This window comes from Heloderma suspectum, chromosome 6 (assembly GCF_057233095.1).
Source record: "Heloderma suspectum isolate Gila_16-S chromosome 6, 16-S_ref, whole genome shotgun sequence".
In the NCBI taxonomy this organism is placed as follows: Eukaryota; Metazoa; Chordata; class Lepidosauria; order Squamata; family Helodermatidae; genus Heloderma; species Heloderma suspectum.
In genome coordinates this window covers 121,913,361-121,937,675 of record NC_139463.1, presented here as the reverse complement: position 1 = coordinate 121,937,675, position 24,315 = coordinate 121,913,361, and the positions used below count along the sequence as shown (strand labels likewise).

At 46.1% G+C, this 24,315-nt stretch overlaps 2 protein-coding genes across 2 annotated transcripts; both read left to right on the top strand.

The window, feature by feature from the left end:
- Positions 1 to 6,015: 6,015 nt before the first annotated feature.
- LOC146342945 (vomeronasal type-2 receptor 116-like) lies at positions 6,016 to 7,536 on the top strand. Its single transcript, XM_084808091.1, has 2 exons — positions 6,016 to 6,816; positions 7,288 to 7,536. Exons 1-2 carry the CDS (start codon positions 6,016 to 6,018, stop codon positions 7,534 to 7,536), a joined length of 1,050 nt encoding a protein of 349 aa, XP_084664217.1.
- A 515-nt stretch (positions 7,537 to 8,051) lies between these two features.
- On the top strand, positions 8,052 to 12,291 carry LOC146342944 (vomeronasal type-2 receptor 26-like). Its single transcript, XM_084808090.1, has 3 exons — positions 8,052 to 8,060; positions 9,571 to 9,697; positions 11,390 to 12,291. Exons 1-3 carry the CDS (start codon positions 8,052 to 8,054, stop codon positions 12,289 to 12,291), a joined length of 1,038 nt encoding a protein of 345 aa, XP_084664216.1.
- The last annotated feature ends 12,024 nt before the right edge of the window (positions 12,292 to 24,315 follow it).

Sequence of the window (24,315 nt, the reverse complement as noted above, 5' to 3'; positions counted from 1 at the left end):
AAGATTGGCTGGGCCAGAACCACATAGGGTTTTAAAGGTCAAAACTAACACCTTGAATTTGGCCTGGAAAACAACTGGTAGCCAGTGCAACTCCTTCAGCACGGGAGTGATGTGATGTTGCCGGAGGCTGCCTTGAATCAGGCGAGCCGCTGCGTTCTGTACCAGCTGCAGCTTCTGATCTGTTTTCAAGGGTAACCCCATGTAAAGCACATGACAGTAGTCTAGTTGAGAGGAGACCAAGGCATGTACTACCGATGGGAGCAGATGGTCGGGAAGGTAGGTGAGCAGCCACCGTATCGGATGGAGTTGGTACAGCGCTGTCCAGTTGACAGCTGACACCTGAGCCTCCAGGGACAGCTGGGAGTCTAAGATGACCCCCAAGCTGCAGACCTGGTCTTCCAATGGTAGCCGTACCCCATTCAACACCAGGTCAACATTCCCCAACCTCCTCTTGTCTCCCACCAATAGTACCTTGGCCTTGTCAGGGTTCAGCTTCAGCTTATTCCTCCCCATCCAGCCACTCACCGTCTCCAGACATTTGGATGGGGATTCTACGGCCAGCCTTGGTGAAGATTTGAACGAGAGGTCGAGCTGCATGTCATCCGCACACTGATGACACCGCACCCCAAACCTCCTGAGGATAGGCCCCAGCAGCTTCACATAGATGTATCCGTTTCAGAGAAGGCAAACTATGATTCTCTCCCCAACCGCTGCCAGCCCAGCCCACTATTTTTCCCTGCCTTGTATGCTGTCTCGTTTCCCATAAACACTTTGCCCTCTGTCTGTGTGTGCTTCTCTAGCTGTCGAGTTGGCCCCTCATCCTCTGGTTCATCCTCTTATCAGGTTCGAGAAATTCATCTTCTTCAAATTAAAAAAGACAATCATGTCAGACTTTCTGAGGCATTGACCACGCATATACCGATTCAGTAGACTGAATCGGTATATGAGGCCCCCGATGTCATTGGGACTAAATATAATCCTCCAAACATGGAAGAACAAAGAGGTTACATGGGTGTGGAGAAATAAAACTAGACTTAATACGTACAAAGAGCATCCCAGTCACTACTTCAACCTGAGCATCCTGCCCCTTTGACTTGGGAGAGGCTTTCTGACTTTTGTTAAAATGGAGGAAAAACACTTCAGAAAAGCATTTGTGGTCAGATGGGCAAAGAAATTGAAGGGTGGGGCCATCATTGGAATGCCATAGAGCCAGATTGGGGTCCAGGTGGGCTGCATTTGGCTCATGGGCCTGAGGTTCAACAGCCCTACTCTTGATCTCATGCCCAATCCAGCTGCTGACTTCATCTTCTGGTCAACGTATTCGCTGCTGGTATTTTCCTCACCATAGACACCGAGGACACATCTGTGTCTTTCCTCACTAATGATCTCAGAAGACCTGTCATCAGAAATGGAAAACATTTCTGTTTTCCTCACTCAGAGAAGAATGCTCTTTCCTGTCATTCTCCAACTCACTGTAATTGTTGTTTTCTTCCCCTTGAGAAATGTCCAGTTGTTTTTCTTAGCAGGCTAAGAAACAACAATGAAGCAAGTCTGAAAGTGGTTATATAAACCCCTCCACTTGTGCCATTCAGGGCAAGTGGCAGGCAGGGCTCTGTCACTTTGAGCTCTGACATTTCTCTCTTCCATTTTACATGCTCCATATCTGGGGGCATTGGCACCCCAATCGTCTTTCTAAGGCATGCGTTCATAACCTCACTACCATTTGATAGGATTGGAAGAGGTCTCCATGAATGAAGTATATTGGCAAAATCAGGTGCCCAGGCAAGGTAGCCTCTGCAAGCAAAGTGTAGGGAGGAGATGGCTGCAGGAGGGTTTGCATGTAGAGAGAAGCTTTGCATCTTGAATGGTGGGCTACCAGTGTCACAGCTGTTGCTTCTGCTTCTTCATTGGGTGCATGAGGTTGATACAATCGATTGCCCACCACTTGATCCTGATCCTGTTCCACATGAGATGTATCAGACAGGGGACCTCATCATTGGTGGGATGGTTTTCCAGCTTTTATCCTTTTTACACGTTTTTTCTTACATGGAACATCCTTTGCAAGAGTTCTCTGATTATGTAATGTAAGGATTTTTTTTCTCCACTCTGTATCAAGTGAATATCACCAGACTATAAACTCTAAGCATTCTAATGACAACAGAATGCTGAAATAACATGAACCATGTCCTTTCGGGGACAACTGTTTTCAGTCTTTGAGAAATGTATGTATATTTTCCCCTGCTCATAAATCATAGCGTACTTCTCCCATCAGAAGAGTTTGTCTTTTGGTGGTTTAGTTTTTTTCTTCTCTTCTTCTTCTTTACACCATATTGGGATTCATGCAGCTAGTATGTGGTGTAACAATTTAAAGAGTATAACACATTGCTTTCCCACTTATTTCATGGTGGTCTCATAATTTGAAAACTGCATCTGGCTCTCTTTATGTTATCTTAATATTGACAGTAATCTCTTCCTTTTAGTGGGATCTGATTTCAAGTCTAAAGGAAAATTGGGGACAATTGCACCAGGGTTATTTTGATTTAGCTTAGTGTACAGCTGCACAGATTTGATGATGGAGATTCAAAAACCATGATGAGGAATCTGTATCTGTCTAGATGTTCTTAGGCTCCAACTCCTCTCAGCTCCAGCCCACTGTAGGGATGTACTCCAACAATATCCATAAGAAACATGTCATATCCGTCCATCCAGGCTGAGAGCTTTCAGTTCATAGCTCTTAAATATCTGGATTTGAATCCAAACACGTTAGTGCTTCATTCACTTTGTGATCCCTCTCTCCCTCTCTCTTTGGGTAGAGTCCTTATCTGTAATATATACATGCCTGGTGGGTCCCCCATGGTCCCCTCCATGCTGAGAATAGCTGTACCTATTGAATTTGGTGGTGCACATAGGTGGAGATCTAGTTACGTTCATTGTTTGGTAAGAATTTGCCAAAATCCAGGAAGCTCGTATTTGGTCAACAGAGAAGTCGACACTTTTAGAAATCGAAAGTGGGAGTAAAAAAACCTGACAGATTCACCCATACCACCTCCAACGTTCATTAGGTGTAGAAATGAAGGTCTCTGAGAAATAACTGAAGAGTATGAAGCTAAGAATTTCCACAGGGGTGGCCATGCTCTTCTGTTGCAGCAAAAACAGCAAAGAGTCTGAAGGTCCTGTAGCACCTGGAAGACTAACAAATTCACTTTTGGCACCGAGGCTTTTGGAGACACTATCCACCTCATGAGATGTGACTTCATACTTTAAAAGAATTGGGCGGTGGCCATAAATGTTGATTCTACAGTAAGTGTGCTAGTGTTTAAGTTGCCACAAGACCCTTTGATATAGAAACCAGGCGTAAGTAAAAGTAAAGCATTCCCTGAATGTCTGTAGCTCGTTCTTCTTGTTGTAGATATTCCAATGCATCAGAAATCTGGACTGGGGATAATAAAAAGAGCTAAATATTATGTCAGAGTCAAGAGTAACAAGAAAAAGGAATGTTCTTAAACTCAGGCAACTAACTCAGTGCAGAATGGACCAATACAGTGACAAGACAACTCGATGTCATGTAGAATTTTCTGATGAAAGAACATTTAACTGTATTTTCAGGATGGTGACAAAGTTCTACCAGCAAACCCTGTCCTTGATTTTTGCCGTAAATGAGATTAACAAGAATCCTAAAGACCTACTGAATATCACACTTGGATTCCACATCTATGACAGCTACAGTGATGCCCAGATGACCTATCATACCACCCTGGATCTTCTCTTCAAATCCCGTAGATTTGTTCCCAACTTTGCATGTGGTGCCGACCAAAAGCTAATAGCCGTCATTGGAGCCCGTTCCCCTGAAACCTCATTCCACATGGCAAATATCTTAGGTCTCTACAAGATTCCACAGGTAGGCCCAATACATGAGGATTCTGAAACTTTAACTGATTGGGTATATAATGGACCCCATCACTGACCTCTATGGTAGTTGTTTTTTAATGGAGAAAAGGGGAGATTTTAGAAAGAAGATGAATTTTTTTTAGATGATTAAGGAAGAATTCCAAAGGATGAGTGGATAAATCCTGAATGTGGAAGAAGAAGCAGAGAGAGGCAGTTCTACCAGATTCCTTCTCAGAAATTGCATGATCATGTTCCCACATTTCAAGCAAAGTAACCCTTAACACTTGCCCAAAGTGTAAATTGAAACCAGGACCTAGTCCAGCAAATATCCATGCCATTATATTACATACTGGCCCTCTTCAGGTGCAGATTGGGGGAGGGTAGTTAGGCCAATCATGGTGCATGATTACCTTCATGACCACACGTGAAGTTAACCATGTTCAGGAACAAGGTCACACTAACCAATCTCTAACCACTTCCCCTCTCAGATTAACCTGCAGTCCTCCAGATGGGCAGCCATGCATCCCAGCAGCCTCTGCACTGTTGGCCACTGTGGTGCTTGGTGCTGTCACCCATTGTAGTGCTTGGAGGGGACTCCTTCTGTGGGGACTCTGGCCTCAGAATTCTATGGCAGGTCTCATTCACCACAGAGGTTGTTCAGACATCAGGCCAGGCCATGGTGGACCCACTAACCATCTTGCAGCCAGTTCTAAGTGAACAAGGTTAGTCTGTGGGTAATAAACCAGCATGGCTGGGGCAGACACCTGTATAAACATCACACTAAGCTAGCATGGTTAGCTCCAAATTGCTAACCATCATGGTTTCTGATGTCTGAACAGGGCCAAAGTCTACAAGGCCCAGCTCATAATGCAGGTCTACATGAGAGCACATTTTAGTTCCGACTGAAAAACAGCAGTTAATTATCACAGAAATGGGATACCTGGAAGTGTGGCAAGCAAACAGCAATGGCCGTAGCTGGGAAGTAGGAAAACCTGGTGGTCAACTGTCAGGACCCTGAAAGAAATTCCACATGCCTGCAGCACCCAATACTAGGGATGGCGGAGAATTCCACCACGGATTTAGGTGAGGCCGAATGCACTGGCATTCTGCCCCCTGAAATCCATGGCAGAACGGCCTGCCCCCCCTCTGCGGATTCCCTCTGGGACAAGGCTTACCTGGGGTGGATGTTCCGGACGGCAGGGACTCTGGCAGCGGTGGTGGAGACTGGTGTTTTGACCGGCTGCCGCGGCAGCCATTGTTGTCCTGGTCTTTGCTGTGATAGGCTACATTAGTATTTACGTAGCCTATCACGGCAAGCCAATTTTAAAAAAAATGACATACGCAAATGGCGGCGGCTATGGTGGACGCCATTTGTGTTCCCTATTTTTCGCCGATTTATCTTACCTAAATATTTACGCAGGCTAGAGCGGTGAAAAATAAAGGAATGCAAATAGCGCCCACTATGCTATTTGTATTCCCCTTTTTTTCGCTGTTTTTTCTTACATAAATTTTACGTAAGATAAATCGGTGAAAAATAGGGAATGCAAATGGCGTCCACCGTAGGTGCCGCCATTTGCGTACGCCTTTTTTTTTTCTTCCGGAAGGAAGTTGCCTAGCGCCTGGATTTCTGGCTGTGGGTGGCCCTGGCCAGTGGCTCCATGGAAACTCCTCAGAGCGGAGCCATCTGGAGAAGGATTTCCCCACCGCAAATTGCCTCATCGAAAAGGTAAGTGACTTTGGTACATCCCTACCCAATACTGAATGGAGCAAGAATGATACAATATTAACATTTTTGTTGGCCAGAACAGCTATTGTTCAGGCAATACGGCCTGGCTATCAATTTGGTTTTATGATCATGAGAACCTTGGTCATGGGCAAATCAATAGTGTGGAACAAACAAACTTGTTTTGATGTTGGTACCTGCTACTGTGGGTCGATATGGGATTCTATCTTTATTTATTTCTCAGTATTTATATTTCATAACCTATACATGCTGCATTTATTAAACTTTATATTTTGCAGAAATTTATTTTGCACTTGTTTCTCCATTTTGTTTTATTTCAGCTCACATATGGCTCCTTTGCCCCAGCAGAGAGTGAGTTGATGCAGTTCCCCTCCTTTTACCGCATGGTCCCAAATGAAGACCATCAGTATATGGGGATTATCAGGTTGCTCAAGCATTTTGGATGGATGTGGATTGGGCTCTTTGTGGTGGATGATGATAGTGGAGAACGTTTCTTGAAGGCCATGGAGCCATGGCTTTCTCAATCTGGAATCTGTTCAGCCTTCACAGTACGAATCCCAAACCAAGAAAATCTTTGTCCCGACAATGAAGTGAATCATGTAGCCCGTACTTTTAATCTCTTTTTCAAACACAGTAAATCTAGAATATTTGTCATCCATGGTGAAACTATTACCCTCATGTATTTGAAGTTTTTTATGGGGCCAAATGCTCCAGGATATGAGGAAATGACATTTGTTGGAAAGGTGTGGATTACAACAGCACAGATTGATTTTGTCTTAACAAGCGTGGAACGGGATACAGATTTAGAAATGTTCCAAGGTGCCATTTCCTTCATGATTCACACCAATGAACTTCTAGGGTTCCAGAAATTCCTTCAGATCCTAAAACCTGATTGGACAGAAGCAGATGATTTCCTCAAGGAGTTCTGGGAGCAAGCATTTGACTGTTCAGTTCCAGATCCCACCGTGCGATACCAAGTCTCTGGAACATGTACTGGGGAGGAGAGACTGGAGAGCCTTCCTGGGCCTTTCTTTGAAATGCCAATGACTGGCCACAGCTACAGTGTTTATAATGCTGTCTATGCTGTGGCACATGCTTTGCACGCCTTCGACTTATCTAGATTCAAGTACAGAAAAGTGGTGGGTGGCCAAACAGGGGAACTTCAAGATCTTCAGCCTTGGCAGGTAACATCTCCACAATGAAATGCCTGTACTTGAATGAGTCGATCGGCCCAAATTTAGACAAGATTGAACTATCCCTTCCACAAAACACTTGGTGAATGGTGTCACATGAATTGTTCATTCACAAAGATGTATGGATTCACATTACCCTGTCCTTCGATCAACACAATGGAAGCATTACAATTTCATCACTCTGTCACTGAAAATCCATTCCATTTTCAGACTCGAAATTTGTTAAATGAATCTGCATCAAATAATTGGTGGAATCCAGTCATAATCAAGGTTCTTAGAAAATACCTACTGAAATCAGAGGGACTTAAGTTAGTCGTGCCTATCTCCTCCATTTGTTCTCAATTGACTTTACATGCGACTAAGCTTCCCAATTAACAAAGACAGATGTTTGGATTCAGTTTTGTCATGATGATTTCAGGATATTTTCATCCTCTTTGTTTTGTTTTTTTCTCTTTCAACTAGCTTCACCGTTTTCTTCAAGACATTTCATTTAACAACTCTGCTGGAGACACAGTGTCTTTGAATGACGAAATGGGAGGTGGATTTGACATAATGAACTTGGTTATATTTCCAAACATGTCCTTCCTCAAGGTGAAAGTTGGAAGGGTAGATCCCAATGCACGTGAAGGACAAATATTCATCATTAATGAGGACAAGTTTATTTGGCACAGGAGCATTAACCAGGTGTGGGTTGCAGTGTATCCTTGGTGAGCACACTAGTAGAAATGTGGGCGATCTGAGAGCCAGTAGAAGAAAGCATCTGCCAAAAAGGACACTGTTCTGGCCGATTAAGTTCTCAAATGTAGACAGAGCTATGTATCATATTCAAAAACCTGAGAAATGTTATAGGGATGTACTAATTGTGTGCCTTCTGTGCCGTTTGACTTCCGCAGTTTGTGGCCAGTGCTCCGTACCATCATTCGCGAGCCCCCAGATTTCTCCTCTTTTCTTTCCGCTCCAAGAATTACAAAGATAAATCCATACCGACAGCCGTAATTCCGCATAACTTCCATAAGAAAGGCTATTTTTGTAGAAATTTATGTATTTTGTCCCCTGCCCTGAGATGTGCAGTCATTAGGTTCAGCCAAAACACTTCCTCCTCCTAGTGGCTTCCCAAAACAAGGCTGCCCTAGGTGTGTCTGAGCAATGCACTCTTTGCTTAAAGCAACGCTGTTTGAAAGAAAGAGAGAAAAAACCTTTTAAAATGGCCATGCTGGTCTGGAGCCATGCACGAGGTATTATCTCCCTGCTAAGCTTTCTATTTCCACATCCAGCATTGTTGTTGATGTTGTGAGGCTAAAATGGAGAGGAAAACCAACTCTGTGCATGTCTACTCAGAAGTAAGTCTTACTGAGTTCAATGTGACTGACTCCTACACATGTCAGCACCCCACTTGCCCCCAGCTCAGCTTTGTATTTCCACATCCAGCTCATTAGCAAACCTCCTGTTAGTTATCTCACTGGGTGACTTTGGGCTGGACTCTAACCACTACATCATAATTCTGTTATATAAAACTCTTGAAGAAAAAGAGACAGTATAATGGAAAGTTCTTTCTGAAGCATTCACAATTCATTTGTACAAATGCAGCATGAAGGGAAAGCTCAGCAATCTTCTCTTTGTTTGAATAAAAAGCACACTCTGTACATGCTCAGGGAATGGACAAAATGAGGAAAAAACATCCCAGGGATATGATGGGATGTTTAACCTTGAGAAGAGAAGACTGAGGGGAGATATGATAGCACTCTTCAAGTACTTGAAAGGTTGTCACAGAGAAGAAGGCCAGGATCTCTTCTTGATCATCCCAGAGTGCAGGACACGGAATAATGGGCTCAAGTTACAGGAAGCCAGATTCCAGCTGAACATCAGGAAAAACATCCTGAGTGTCAGAGCAATACGACAATGGAACCAATTACCTGGGGAGTTGGTGGGCTCTCCCACACTGGAGGCCTTCAAGACGAGGCTGGACAGCCATTTGTCGGGGATGCTCTGACTTGGATTCCCGCATTGAGCAGGGGGTTGGACTCAATGGCCTTGTAGGCCCCTTCCAACCCTACTATTCTATGATTCTATGAAGAACTATATTCTTCGTGTGTGTGTGTGTGTGTGTGTGTGTGTGATCTCCCTCCCTCCAGCTGTTCCCTGGAAACCCCCACCCCATTCACCCAAGGGTCTTCTGAGATAACTAACAGGAGGTTTGATAATGAACTGGATGTGGAAATACAAAGCTGAGCAGAGAGGAGAACCAACTCTGTGCATGTCTACTCAGAAGTAAGTCTTGCTGAGTTCAATGCAACTTACTCCTACACATGTCAGCACCCCACTTGCCCCCAGCTCAGCTTTGTATTTCCACATCCAGCTCATTAGCAAACCTCCTGTTAGTTATCTCAGAAGACCCTTAGGTGAATGGGTTTTTTTTTCTAGGGAACAGCTGGATTGAGGGAGATTACACACACACATGAAGAATATAGTTCTTCATATTCCCTGGTATGTTTATTCCTCATTCAGGTTTCAAAATTAATATTCCCCATGTGAAGAGATTTTTTTGTGCAGCACAGTCAACTTTCTTCCCCATCAAATTATCACCTTTACTTACTTACTTACTTACTTACTTACTTACTTCTATACCGCCCATTAGCTGAAGCTCTCTCACATGTTTATTTCTGCATCAGCTGATGATCAAGACGTTTCTGTTTGTGTTTGTTTTCTAATTCTCCCGTCCTAAACACTTTTCATCTTTATGGATAGGTCCTCCCCCTTTCTGTCTGTAGTGACTCCTGCCAACCTGGTTCTCAGAAGAGAAAAAGGGAAGGTGAGAAATTTTGCTGCTATGATTGTCGTCGGTGTCCAGATGGGAAGATTTCAAACCAAACAGGTAGGTGATGTGATGCAAGTCACAAAGGGATAAGCACTCCAGTGAGGTGCTAGGAAGTTTGCCCCAGACCATACCAGAGAGGAGAAATGGGAAATGGAGAAGACATCCTAGTACCCCTATTATGAGGGTTAGTCAGGGAGTCACAATATTGCTCTTCCTTTTTACTGGCTTCCTTTCCAGTGGCTATAAAAGGTAAAGGTGTCCCCAACCAGTCATGTCCGATTCTAGGGTGAGGTGCTCATCCCCGTTTCTAAGCCAAAGAGCCAGCGCTGTCTGAAGACACTTCCGTGGTCATGTGGCCGGCATGACTGAACACCGATGTGCACGGAACGCTGTTACCTTTCCCGCCGAGGCGGTACCTATGTATCTACTTGCAATTTCTTGCTTTCAAATTGCTAGGTTGGCAGAAACTGGGCTGAAGATGGGAGCTCACTCCGTCATGCAGTACTCGGGTCTCGAACTGCTGTCCTGCCGACCTTCCAGTCTGCAGTTCAGCATCTTAACCACTAAGCCACCGCGGCCAGTGGCTATAGGAACTGGGAAATCTCCAAGACCCACACAACAGAGCAGATTCTTTTCGCTACTGGTTCTGGTATGGCTGTATCAGATTGCACTGGGATCCACCATCCTGTGCCAATTCTGGAGAAAGTTGTGTGCAGCCTCCTCGTGTTAACAAGGGCCATGCAACTGTGAGAGTACATAAAAAGCTGTGGTGTGCATCAGAGTTAGATGAATCCCGAATAGTATTACCCTGAGTCAGAAAGATTTCAGTGAGGCTTCTCTGAAGCAGACCAATTTGCCAGAAATTAGGCAGGCTTCATCCCCTCATACAGGGCCACTTTATCAGTAGATTGTATCCAATTCTGGCTAAGAATGACAAAAACATTATCACGTGTTACTGATCTCCAGTTATACTCAATGGGAGGCACAGACCATCAGATTTCCAGGTTGCATTTCAGGTTTGCCCCTTGTTATGATTCAGGTGCCATTAAATTAGTCTGAAGAGAATTGTGCTCTTTTCCAAATATCCAATTTGTCTCCAGTTTTTGTTGCTGGTTATGTTGTTTTTTATTGCTGTTCTTTATTTTTTTCATTGTCTTTTTATTGCTCTTAATACAATACTAGTTTTAGATATTTTATGGCTGTACGTTGTCTTGGGAGAGCTTCTGCAGCCAAGAATGAATGAATGAATGAATGAATGAATGAATACCCTTCCTTATGTGATAATGTACCACTCCCCAAAGCAACATACAATTATTCAGAGGAAGTGATATCAGCCATTTTGAAAGCCATGATTGCAATTCCTTGGAATTTTGGCTGTGGAGTTAGAATGGCAAAACACAACCCTGCTTGGGTGAACTTTGTGTTGCTGTTTGCAAGCCTAATATTTAGTCTTTTTGATCTAGCATCTTGGCAGCTGAATGCTAAAGATTCCTAGGGAGATAGAAATAGCAGAAAGATTAAGAAATGGGACAAGTTCTCAGAATTATCTCAGGAAACCATCTGTAACATGAATACATTGTGTGCAAACAGCTGCTGAAAATTCTCCACCATATTTGTGAGCAGAGAAATTGGGGAGGCCATTTTTCTGAATTTCTCCAGAGGGAGGAGAAATTCTCCAACAGTTTCTCCCATGTAGGGATAACAAGTTTGCAAGGCTTGTAGCTCTTTCTTTCTTTCTTTCTTTCTTAGACATGGAGGACTGTTTGAAATGCCACGAGGATCAGTATCCAAGCAAGGACCAGGACAGATGCATCCCGAAGATTATAACCTTTCTGAGTTATGAAGAACCCTTAGGGAAAGCTTTAGTTTCACTTGCTGTTTCATTTTCCCTGATCACTTTGTTGGTGCTTGGAACCTTTATTAAGCACAAAGATACACCAATCGTCAAAGCCAACAACCGAGACATCACCTACGCTCTCCTCATCTCCCTCCTGCTCTGCTTCCTCTCATCGTTGATGTTTCTTGGACAACCGAGAAAGATGACCTGCCTTCTTCAACAACCCATGTTCTCTTTTGTTTTCTCAGTGGCTGTTTCTTGTGTATTGGCCAAGACCATCACTGTGGTTGTAGCTTTCATGGCCACCAAACCAGGGTCCCAAATGAGAGTCTGGGTGAGGAAGAGACCGGCCACCTCCATTGTCTTTTCTGGCTCCCTCATTCAAGCTGGCATTTGTGCCCTGTGGCTCGGAACCTCTCCCCCATTCCCAGATTTCGACATGCACTCCCTGATGGAGGTAATCATTGCACAATGTAATTCAGGCTCTGTCATTATGTTTTATCTCATCTTGGGCTACATGGGAATTCTGTCCATCATTACCTTCAGTGTGGCCTTTTTAGCGAGGAATTTGCCAGATGCTTTTAATGAAGCCAAGTTTATCACTTTCAGCATGTTGATATTTTGCAGTGTGTGGTTGTCTTTTGTTCCCATCCACCTGAGCACCAAGGGGAAATACATGGTAAGTGTGGAGATCTTCTCTATCTTAGCCTCCAGTGCTGGGCTACTGGGCTGTATCTTGTTCCCCAAATGCTATGTCATTTTCCTAAGACCAGAGTTGAACAACAGGGAGCAGTTAATAAGAAGAAAGAATTAAGGAACCTAATTAAATCATATTACTCTCTCTCTTTTCCTATTCTATGTATTTCTCTTGTGGTGTCCATCAGAATGCAATTAATGAGTCTTCTGTAAGTGCCAGGTTTGGGCATCATAGACCCTTAGTCCTCAGTGGATAGTTTGGGGCTCACCGCTTAATCACAAAGCTGACCTAGGTTAGGCTGGAAGAGCAGCACTCTCATCAAATAAATACATGGAACAACAAGAACAACAACAAGAATAACCAAAAAACAAATAAACTTTGGATTGAATCCTCAAATGTATGTTTGGCTCACAGTGAGTTCCAAGTGTGAACAATTTCAAGGCTGTTGCCAAATAACCTTAGAACAGCTCAAATCTGCAGCTGAAGCTGCTTATCAGGAGCGCCCTTGCCGCCTTCCGAAGTCCTCAAGGAGCCAGTAGGGATGGTGTAAATATTTACGTAGCCTATCACAGCTACAGCAGCGACACAAATGGCATGCCCTACGCAGGACGACTTTTGCTTCTGCAGCAGCCTGGCTGCGGATTGGCCCGGCAAATGCCTCCGCGGAGACACCATGGAGCGGAGCTGCCCAGGGAGGATTCCGGGGGGGGGAGAAAGGATCGCCTCCCAACCGTCGAGTATTTCGGGGGAAGGACCAGATCGCCTCCCCCCGTCCCCCCCACAGACCCAGCAGAGCGAGGTAAGTGGGATTTCGTACACCCCTAGTAGCCAGAATCAACACAGAGACTGTAGGGGTCTTTTCCAAGGCTTAATTTCCATTCAACCTAATGAGCTTACGGATGCTAATTGCATGAGCCGAATGATGGCAACTTGAGAGAGCTGCCTACCTGAGGTTTCTAGCCTTAGAGAAATCAGTTGATCTCCGTTTGGAGGACAGAGGCGGGAAACCATTTGTGCTGCCATTTGTGGCCACAGCAGCCGGCCGAGACACCAGCCACCACCACCGGAGCCGCCGCCACCTCCGCATCCGCCCCAGGTAAGCTTCGACCCAGGGGGATTCCGCAGGGTGGCAGGGGGTGAGAGGCCGTTCCACCACGGGTTTCAGCGGGCCGAATGCCCGTGCATTCAGCCTCACTGAAATCCGTGGCAGAGTTCCCCGCCATCCCTAGAGGAGAACCAACTCTGTGCATGTCTACTCAGAAGTAAGTCTCACTGAGTTCAATGCGACTTACTCCTACACATGTCAGCACCCCACTTGCCCCCAGCTCAGCTTTGTATTTCCACATCCAGCTCATTAGCAAATGTCCTGTTAGTTATCTCACTGGGTGACTCTGGGCTAGACTCTAACCACTAGGGATGTACGAATTGTGCTCATACCATCCCGCTTCACTTCCGCAGTTTGTGTCCTCTGTCCCATTCCGCTGGCCGCAAGCCCCCGAAATCCTCTGTTGTTTTTTTCGCCTCGGAAGTTACGTAAATAAATCCGCACCAGCCGTTGAAAAATCCTCCGCGCCCAACAGCCACCCACCCCATTCCGCCATTCCGCGAAACACTATTCTTTGTAAATATTTACGTAGTTTCCATTGGCTGGAATTGACCCTATGCAACTTCCACCGCACTCGCCATTGTTTGTTGTGATTGCGTACATATTTTCTCCCTAGGGGGGAATCCCCCCGTAACTTCTGCTGCACTCAACATTGTTGTGATTGCCTTGGCCGGAACTTTCCCGCTATTTTCGTAATTGTTTACTTTTTTTTTTAATCCCGCCTGGACTTTTTCCTGCCCTCTGTGCACTCCCCTGCTGCCTTGTTTTCGCCGACAGGGACAGGGACTGTGATTTTATTAATTTCTGTGTATTTGTGCTTGATGTTCCTCGCGTTTACTGGTCTTTTTAACCTCAGAAAACCCAGTGTCTCTCAAATAATAATAATAAAAAAACGGGGCTGCAGCTCTGCTTCCGCAAAATCTGTCATCAACTTCCTGCTAACATCCTGAATGTTGTCTGCATCTGTGTTTGCGTCTGCGTGGTGATTTGTGGGTGGAGTTCTGTTGTGTGGTGGTGGTGGTGTGTTAGTGGTGGTGCTCATTGCATTTGCTTGTGTCAGTGTTGTTTGTGCATTGTGGTGGTTTTGTCTGGTCTCTGCGTGTGTGTAGTTAAGTGCTGGTTGTGCGTGGTTGTCTGGAGTATGTGTGTGTGTGTGTAGTAGTAGTAGTGTGGCTGCACTAAAATGGCTGCAGCAGCTGCACAAGTGCTTGGCAGGAGGTGGGACCATGAGGAGACCAAGGCCCTACTTATTAACATTAGGAGCAGCAAGGTGGTGCAGCCCTGTTTGGCGGCTGCTCCTGCCGCGATGAAGTTTATTGGGGGCGGATAAAGAGGAGGATGGAGCGAGAGGGCCACCATCGCACGACGGGAAAATTGCGGTCCAAATGGAAGGCGTTGAAGCAGTCCTTCATCAGGGAGGGGATGGCTGCTGCTGAAAGGGGGGCACTGCTGTCCAACCCCCTCTGCCTACTACTGACGCATCCATAGAGTGTGGGACAAGGCAGGCCAGCCCCCATTTTTTCAGAGGCAGATGCCTGGTGAGTTATATTTATCCCATCCCATCATCAAGCTTAACTGATTATGAAAACAATGATGTGTACCGAAAATGAAGGTATCTCTTTGTGGTCTCATGTGGAAACAAACCAATCCTGACATTTAGCCTGCAATCCTGTGCTTGTTGAACTTGGACAAAAAAAGGTCCCATCATCTTCCATCCACTTTGGCTGGTTGAAGAAGGGATGCTGGGAACTGTGTTGCTTTTTCCTGGACAACCACATGCGTAGGATTATGCGGGCCTGGCTACAACTGATACTACACACTGACACACTGTCCATTTCCAGGGAAATGCTGCTTCTGGTCTCTGCACAGTGCACACAGGGGGACTGGCACCAGCCCAGCATCAACAGGACCAGCCTCTTGGTGTGTGCACATCATCCTTCTTCATGTAGTGATTGCTGAAGTTTTGCACCCCGCCACCCCACCTTTCTACTAGGGATGGCACATTATTCCTCCACGGATCTCAGGGAGGCCGAATGCCAGTGTATTCGGCCCCCCAAAATCTGTGGCAGAATGGCATGCCGCCCCCTGCCCCTCCTCTCCTACAGAGAGGGAGAGGAGAGAGGAGGAGACAGGAGGAGGAGGAAGAGGAGGAGGAAGAGGAAGAGGAGGAGGAGGAGACCCAGGAGGAGATCCAAGAGCCCCAACTGCAGCCAGAGCCAGCAGCAAGAGGAGCAGCATCTGTGGAGGAAGGCCACCCTTCTTCCACAGATGAAGCCCCTCCTCTTGTGCTCCTGAGGCGTCTCTTGATACATGTCCAGAGGCTCAGTAGGACCTGTAAGTAGTACTACAGAATGGCACCTGAGCTAACAACTCTGCCTGCAAGATGCATATTACCAGTTTGCTTAATTCTTCTCTTTCTACATTAGTGATGTACGAAAGGGACTTACCTGGTCCCGCAGCTTGCTTCGTAGTGGGGGGGAGGCGCTTCGGTAATCCCCCTGAAATTCAGGCTAGGGGGGGAGGCACCCCGCCTCACCCGGCTGAAATTCAGGCCGGGGGGGCACCCCGCCTCGCCCGGCCGAAATTCAGGCCAGGGAGAAGTGCCTCGTCTTACCAGCCGCGAAATACAAAGTAAAAAAAAAACAAAAACCCCGTGATAGGCTACGTAACGATTTATGCAGCCTATCACGGCTAGATTTCCAAAGTCAGCCATGATAGGCTACGTTAATTGCTACGTAGCCTATCATGGGTGACTTTGGGGGGAAAAAAGCGCGTATGCAAATGGTGGCGCCCATCGGTGCCGCCATTTGTGCTCCTTATTTGGTCCCTGCTAGTCTACATAAAAATTTATGTAGACTATGGCGAAAATAAGAGCAACGCTATTTGCATTCCCTTATTTTCACCATAGTCTACGTAAATCTTTACGTAGACTACCGGGACCAAATAAGGAATGCAAATGGTGGCACCCATGGGCGCCCCCATTTGCATACGCACTTTTTTTTTTTCCAAAGTCACCCGTGATAGGCTACGTAACGATTAATGTAGCCTATCACAGCTGACTTTGGAAATCTAGCCGTGATAGGCTACGTTAATCGTTACGTAGCCTATCATGGTTTTTTTTTTACTTTAATTTGTAATGGCGGCGGTGGCAGCCGGTCGGAAGACCGGCCGCCGCCCCCGCCCCCTCCAAAACGCCGCCGAAACGCCACCGGGACCCACCACCAAAGGTAAGTCCAAAGGTAAGTCCCATCCCGGGGGGGTGGCGGAGAATTTCACCCCCAATTTCAGGTGGCCGAATGCATTGCCATTCGGCCTCCCCAAGATTCGGGGAGAAATTCACGGCCATCCCTATTATACACACAGGTGATGACCTTCAAAGAAGGGTAGAGGCCATAGAGCAGGAACTGCATCCTCCTGCGAACTGAGGCCTGCAGCCAGCCAGTGCCCAGCCCAATGTTACAATTGTTTCTGTGTTTTGTTTTGATTTGTTCTGTTTGCATATAAAGTTCTTTCTAAAAAAAAGTTAACAATTCCTGGGTTCATGTCCACAGATATAATTTTTTAAATCTAGATCTTTTTACACAATGATCTCTGTGTTTGCTTACTGTGAACTGCAACAAGAATGCTTTCCAAGACAAACAAGCCCAGCTGCTGTAAGCTTCCGTGATAGGGAGATGGTCAGTCTGCATCCCTGATGTTAGGAAGTATGCTTTATTTTATGTGGAGGTGCATATCACATCCATGTTAACTAAACACATACCAGAGGGGTATTTTCAGATAGAACTCTCAGTGCTTAGGAAAACTCAAAAGCTGAGGGAGTCAAGACAGAGACCACAACAAGGTCTTTGAAAGCAATTCCTGGATTTATGAAAGAAGAATTTAAAATGAATTAAAAGCACACATGAAGAGAATTAGAACTAGGGATGTACGAAAGTCACTTACCTTTCATGGATTATGTTGATGGTGAGGGGACGCATTCCGTCCCTCCCCCCGGAATCCTCGACGGGGGGGAGGCGATCCGTTCCTCCCCTCCGGAATCCTCCACGGCCGGCTGTCCTCCATGGCAGCTCCACAGAGCAGCCGGCCAGGCCCAGCCAGGCCAGAGCCGTCCACAGCCAGATTTCCGGTGCGGAGGGCTCTGGGGAAAACAAAACAAAAAAAACGCGTACGCAAATGGTGGCGGATATGGCCGCCGCCATTTGCGTTCCTTATTTTGGTCAGTCTTAGTCTACGTAAATATTTACGTACACTAAGACTGCCCAAAATAAGGAACACAAATGGTGGTGGCCGTGGCCGTCGCCATTTGCGCACGACTTTTTTTTTTTTTTCCCAGTTGTTTTAGGCTATGTAAGTTTTTATGTACCCTAAAACATCTTGGTAAAAAAAAAAAATGTAAGAAAATGGCAGTGGCCGTAGCTGTTGCCATTTGCGTACGCCTTTTTTTTTGTTTACCCAGACATTTTAGGCTATGTAAAAACCTATGTAGCCTATCACGTTTGTGTAAATTAATAAATAAATAATGCAAATGGCGGCGGCGGCTGCCGGTCGGAAGACCAACCACCGGAGCCGCTGCCGCCGAAGCCACCACCGGAGCCGCCGCCGCCCAGAAGATCCGCCCCAGGTAAGTCTCATACCGGGGGGGATCCGTGGGGGGGGGCATGCCATTCCACCACAGATTTCAGAGGGCCGAATGTACTGGCATTCGTCCTCACTGAGATCCGTGGCGGAATTCTCTGCATCCCTAATTAGAACTATACATATATTTGGGGACTCAGAATCATGCCAACATTCAGAGGGGTAAAGATACACATATACAGTCAATAGCAAAGTACACTGGGGTTCATAGAAAATTGGGCGTGTGTGTAGTAGGGATGTATGCTGTTGCATAGTCCGCCACACACAGTCGGGGAGCGCAACTGGACTCTGCATGTGTGTTATTATAAAGCTCCGCCACATATCGCCAGTGCTTTGGGCTCTGCCCAGGCCAGACAGGGACTGCTTGTTTGGACAAAAGAAGACCAAGATGGCTACGTGCGGTGTGGAATATGTGCGCTGCTGGTACAACTACCACTCTGTGCATTGCAGGCTCTTCTACATGCACATTTGGAAATGGTGTTTTCTATACCAACTGAAAACGTGCATGCACTTGGGGTCACACTCATAATTACATTATTCTGCTAGGGATGGCGGAGAATTTCTCTTCGAATCTCCGGGAGGCCAAATGCCAACGCATTCAGGCTCCCGAAATGGGTGGTGAAATTCTCCGCCCCCCCGGGATGGGACTTACCTCCTTCGAATGTCCCTCTCGGCGGCGGGTCCCGGTGGCATTTCGGCGGTGTTTCGGCGGGGGCAGGGGCGGTGGCCGGTCTTCCGACCGGCTGCCGCCACCGCCATTACAAAGTAAAGTTAAAGAACAGAAACAAAATACATGATAGGCTACATAACGATTTACGTAGCCTATCATGGCTAGATTTTCAAAGTCAGCTGTGATAGGCTACATAAATCTTTACGTAGCCTATCACGGCTGACTAAAACAAAAGCACGTACGCAAATGGCGGCGCCCATGGGCGCTGCCATTTGTGATCCTTATTTGGGCAGGGGTAGTCTACGTAAATCTTTACGTAGACTACCCGTGCCCAAACAAGGAACGCAAATGGCGGCGCCCATGGGCGCCGCCATTTGCGTACGTGCTTTTTTTTTTTTTTCAAAGTCAGCCATGATAGGCGACGTGGCCAACAGTGCAAAGACTGCTGGGAAGCATGGCTGCCCATCTGGAGGACTTCTGGTTCCTCTGAGAGGGGAAGTGGTTAGAGAATGGTTAGTGTGACCTTGTTCCTGAACATGGTTAACTTCACGTGTGGTCGTAGCACCTACAGTGGTTAGCAGTAACCACCATGCACCATGATTGGCCTAACTACCCTCCCCCAGTCTGCACCTGAAGAGGGCCAGTATGTGATATAATGGCATAGATATTTGCTGGAGTAGGTCCTGGTTTCAATTTACACTTTGGGCAAGTGTTAAGGATTACTTTGTGTGAAATGTGGGAACATGATCATGCAGTTTCTGAGAAGGAACTCAGAACAACTGCCTCTCCTTGCTTCTTCTTCCACATTCAGGCTTTATCCACTCATCCTTTGGAATTCTTCCTTAATCATATATAAAAAAAGTCATCCTCTTTCTAAAATCTTCCCTTTTCTCCATTAAAAAATAATTACCATGGAGCTAAGTGATGGGGTCCATTATATACACAATCATTTAAAGTTCCAGAACCCTCATGTCTTGGGCCTACCTGTGGAATCTAGGGATGGCGGAGAATTTCTCCCCGAAACTTTGGGGGGCCGAGAGCCAACGTGTTCGGCCCCCCGAACAAGTTTCGGGGAGAAATTCTCCGCACCCCCCCACACCCCACACCCCCCCGGGACGGGACTTAACTTTGGCGAATGTCCCTCCCGGCGGCAGGTCCGGCCGGCGGTTCGGCGGGTCTTCGTCCGGGGCGGGAGCGGCAGCCGGTCTTTTGACCGGCTGCCACCGCCGCCATTCCAATAAAAGAAAAAAAAAACGCCCCCGTGATAGGCTACGTGACTATTAACGTAGCCTGTCATGGCTGACTTTGCAAATCTAGCCTCTGCACTGTTGGCCACCGTGGTGCTTGGTGCTGTCACCCATTGTAGTGCTTGGAGGTGACTCCTTCTGTGGGGACTCTGGCCTCAGAATTCTATGGCAGCTCTCATTCACCACAGAAGTTGTTCAGACATCATGCCAGGCCATGGTGGACCCATTAACCATCTTGCAGCCAGTGCTAAGTGAACATGGTTAGTCTGTGGGTAATAAACCAGCACGGGTGGGGCAGACACCTGTATAGACATCACACTATAAATATTTACGTAAGATAAATCGGCAAAAAATAGGGAACAGAAATGGCGTCCGGCATAGCCGCCGTCATTTGCATACGCTGTGTTTTTTTCACTTCCAGACGGAAGTTGCCCAGCGGACGGATTTCTGGCTGCGGGCAGCCCCGGCCAGTGGCTCTGTGGTATCTCCGCAGAGCGGAGGCAGCTGGAGAAGGATTTTGGGGGGAGGTGCGGAGTGCCTACCCCCCACCATGAATCTCCTCATTGAAAAGGCAAGTGACTTTGGTACATCACTACCCAATACTGAATGGAGCAAGAATGATATAATATTAACATTTTTTGTTGGCCAGAACAGCTATCAGTTTGGTTTTATGATCATGAGAACCTTGGTCATGGGCAAAGCAATAGTGTGGAACAAACAAACTTGTTTTGATGGAGGTACCTGCTACTGTAGCTCGATATGCGATTCTATCTTAATTTATTTCTCATTGTGTATATTTCATAACCATATATATGCTGCATTTATTAAACTTTATATTTTGCAGAAATTTATTTTGCAGTTGTTTCTCTGTTTTGTTTTCTTTCAGATCACGTATGGCTCCTTTGCCCCAGCAGAGAGTGAGTTCATGCAGTTCCCCTCCCTTTACCGCATGGCCCCAAGTGAAGCCCATCAGTATTTGGGGATTAGCAGGTTGCTCAAGCAATTTGGATGGACGTGGGTTGGACTCTTTGTGGTGGATGATGATAGTGGAGAACGTTTCTTGAAGGCCATGGAGCCATGGCTTTCTCGATCTGGAATCTGTTCAGCATTCACAGTACGAATCCCAAACCAAGAAAATCTTTGTCCCGACAATGATGTGAATCATGTAGCCCGTACTTTTAATCTCTTTTTCAAACATAGGAAATCTAGAATATTTGTCACCCATGGTGAAACTATTACCATCATATGATTGAAGTATTTAATGGGTCAGTGTGGTCCAGGATATGAGGAAATGTCATTTGTTGGAAAGGTGTGGATTACAACAGCACAGATTGATTTTGTCTTAACAAGCATGGGACGGGATGTAGATTTCGAAATGTTCCAAGGGTCCATTTCCTTCATGATTCACACCAATGAACTTCTAGGGTTCCAGAAATTCCTTCAGATCCTAAAACCTGATTGGACAGAAGCAGATGATTTCCTCAAGGAGTTCTGGGAGCAAGCATTTGACTGTTCAGTTCCAGATCCCACCGTGCGATACCAAGTCTCCGTAACATGTACTGGGGAGGAGAGACTGGAGAGCCTTCCTGGGCCTTTCTTTGAAATGCCCATGACTGGCCACAGCTACAGTGTTTATAATGCTGTCTATGCTGTGGCACATGCTTTACACGCCTTTGACTTATCTAGATCCAAGTACAGAAAAATGGTGGGTGGCCAAACCGGTGAACTTCAAGATCTTCAGCCTTGGCAGGTAACATCTCCACAATGAAATGCCTGTACTTGAATGAGTAGATCAGCCCAAATTTAGACAAGATCAAACTATCCCTTCCACAAAACACTTGGTGAATGGTGTCACATGAATTATTCATTCACAAAGATTTATGGATTCAAATTACCCTTTCCTTCGAACAACACAATGGAAGCATTACAATTTCATTGCTCTGTCACTGAAAACCCATTCATAATGATGGATTCCAGTCATAATAATTCTTAGAAAATACCTACTGAAATCAATGGGGCTTGAGTTAGCCGTGCAGCCTCCTCCATTTGTTCTCAATAGACTTTACATGCGACTAAGCTTCCCAATTAACAAAGACAGATGTTTGGATTCAGTTTTTTCATGACGATTTCAGGATATTTTCATCCTCTTTTTTTGTTTTTTCTCTTTCAACTAGCTTCACCGTTTTATTCAAGACATTTCATTTAACCACTCTGCTGGAGACACAGTGTCTTTGAATGACAAAATGGGAGGTGGATTTGACATAATGAACTTGGTTATATTTCCGAACAAGTCCTTCCTCAAGGTGAAAGTTGGAAGGGTAGATCCCAATGCACGTGACGGAAAAATATTCATCATTAATGAGGACAAGATTATTTGGCACAGGAGCATTAACCAGGTGTGGGTTGCAGTGTATTCTTGGTGAGCACACTAGTAGAAATGTGGGCGATCTGAGAGCCAGTAGAAGAAAGGATCTGCCAAAAAGGACACTGTTCTGGCCGATTAAGTTCCCAAATGTAGACAGAGCTATGTATCATATTCAAAAACCTGAGAAATGTATAGGAATGTACAAATTGTGTGCCTTCCGTGCCGCTTGACTTCCGCAGTTTGCAGCCAGTGCTCCGTACCGTCATTTGCGAGCCCCCAGAATACCCCTCTTTTTTTTCTGCTCCAAGAATTATGAAGATAAATCCGCACCGAGAGCCGTAATTATGCATAACTTCTGTAAGAAAGGCTATTTTTGTAGAAATTTATGTATTTTGTCCCCTGCCCTGAGATGTGCAGTCATTAGGTTCAGCCAAAACACTTCCTCCTCCTAGTGGCTTCCCAAAACAAGGCTGCCTTAGGTGTTCCTGAGCGATGCACTCTTTGCTTAAAGCAACGCTGTTTGAAAGAAAGAAAAAACCTTTTAAAAGGGCCATGCGGGTCTGGAGCTCTGCACGAGGTATTATTCGCCCTGCTAGGCTTTCTATTTCCACATCCAGCCTTGTTGGTGACCTTGTGAGGCTAAAATGGAGAGGAGAACCAACTCTGTGCATGTCTACTCAGAAGTAAGTCTTACTGAGTTCAATGCAACTAACTCCTACACATGTCAGCACCCCACTTGCCCCCAGCTCAGCTTTGTATTTCCACAACCAGCTCATTATCAGACTTCCTTTTAGTAATCTCAGAAGACCCTTGGGTGAATGGGGGGGTGGGTTTCCAGGGAACAACTGGATTGAGGGAGATTTCCCCCACACAATTACACATAATGGAAGACTATAGTTCGTCATATTCGCTGGTATGTTTATTCCTCATTTTGTCCATTCCCTGAGCATGTGCAGAGTGTGCTTTTTATTCAAACAAAGAGAAGGTTGCTGATCTTTCCCTTCATGCTGCATTTGGACAAGTGAAGTGTGACTGCTTCAGAAAGAACTTTCCATTATACTGTCTCTTTTTCTTCATGAGTTTCATAACAGAAGTAAGATGTAGTGGTTAGAGTCCAGCCCAAAGTCACCCAGTGAGATAACTAACAGGAGGTTTGCTAATGAGCTGGATGTGGAAATACAAAGCTGAGCTGGGGCAAGTATAGGGATGTACGAAAGTGACTTACCTTTCGTGGATTATGTTGATGGGGGGGGGAGGTGTTCCATCCCTCTCCCCGGAATCCTGGCCAGGGGGTGAGGCGCTCCGTTCCTTCCCGCGAAATCCTTGAATGGCCGGCTGTGCTCCGTGGCAGCTCCGCGGAGAAGCCAGCCAGGCCTGGCCCGGCCAGGCCAGAGCTGTCCGCAGCTGGATTTCCGGCCAAGGAGGGCTCTGGGTAAAAAAAACCCAAACAACTGTGTACGCAAATGGCGGCAACTACGGCCGCCACCATTTGTGTTCCTTCTTTTTGGCTGTCTTAATCTACGTAAATATTTACGTAGTCTATGACGGCAAAAATCGAGGGGAACCAAATAGCTTAGTGGGCGCTATTTGCGTCCCTTTTTCATTCACTGTTTTAGCCTACGTAAATCTTTACGTAGGCTAAAATGCCGAATCAAAAGGGGATGCAAATAGCGCGCGCTACGCTATTTGCGTTCCCCTTGATTTTCACTGACATAGTCTACGTAAATAGTTACGTAGATTAAGACGGTAAAAAGAAGGAACGCAAATGGCGGTGGCCATAGCCACCGCCATTTGCGTACACTTTTTTTTTTTTAAACCCACCCCCAGCCATGATAGGCTACATAGGGATGTCAGAGAATTCTGCCATGGAACTCGGGGAAGCCGAATGCCAGCGCATTTGGCCCCCCAAAATCAGTGGCGGAACGGTCTGCTCCCCCGGGACGGGACTTACCTGGGGCGGATCTTCCTGGTGGCAGCGGCTACGGCGGCGGTTCAGCAGCGGCGCATGCAGTGGCCAGTCTTCCAACCGGCTGCCACCACCGCCATTTCCAGTTAAAAAAAAAAAAAGTGATAGGCTACGTAAAGATTTACATAGCCTATCATGGCTAGATTTTTAAAA

Excerpts from the sequence above, each read along its gene's own strand:
- LOC146342945 (XM_084808091.1), top strand. The coding sequence starts at position 6,016 with ATGGTCCCAAATGAAGACCATCAGTATATGGGGATTATCAGGTTGCTC. Across the intron at positions 6,817-7,287 it reads AAGATCTTCAGCCTTGGCAG|CTTCACCGTTTTCTTCAAGA; the intron begins GTAACATCTCCA and ends TCTTTCAACTAG.
- LOC146342944 (XM_084808090.1), top strand. Across the intron at positions 9,698-11,389 it reads GAAGATTTCAAACCAAACAG|ACATGGAGGACTGTTTGAAA; the intron begins GTAGGTGATGTG and ends TTTCTTTCTTAG.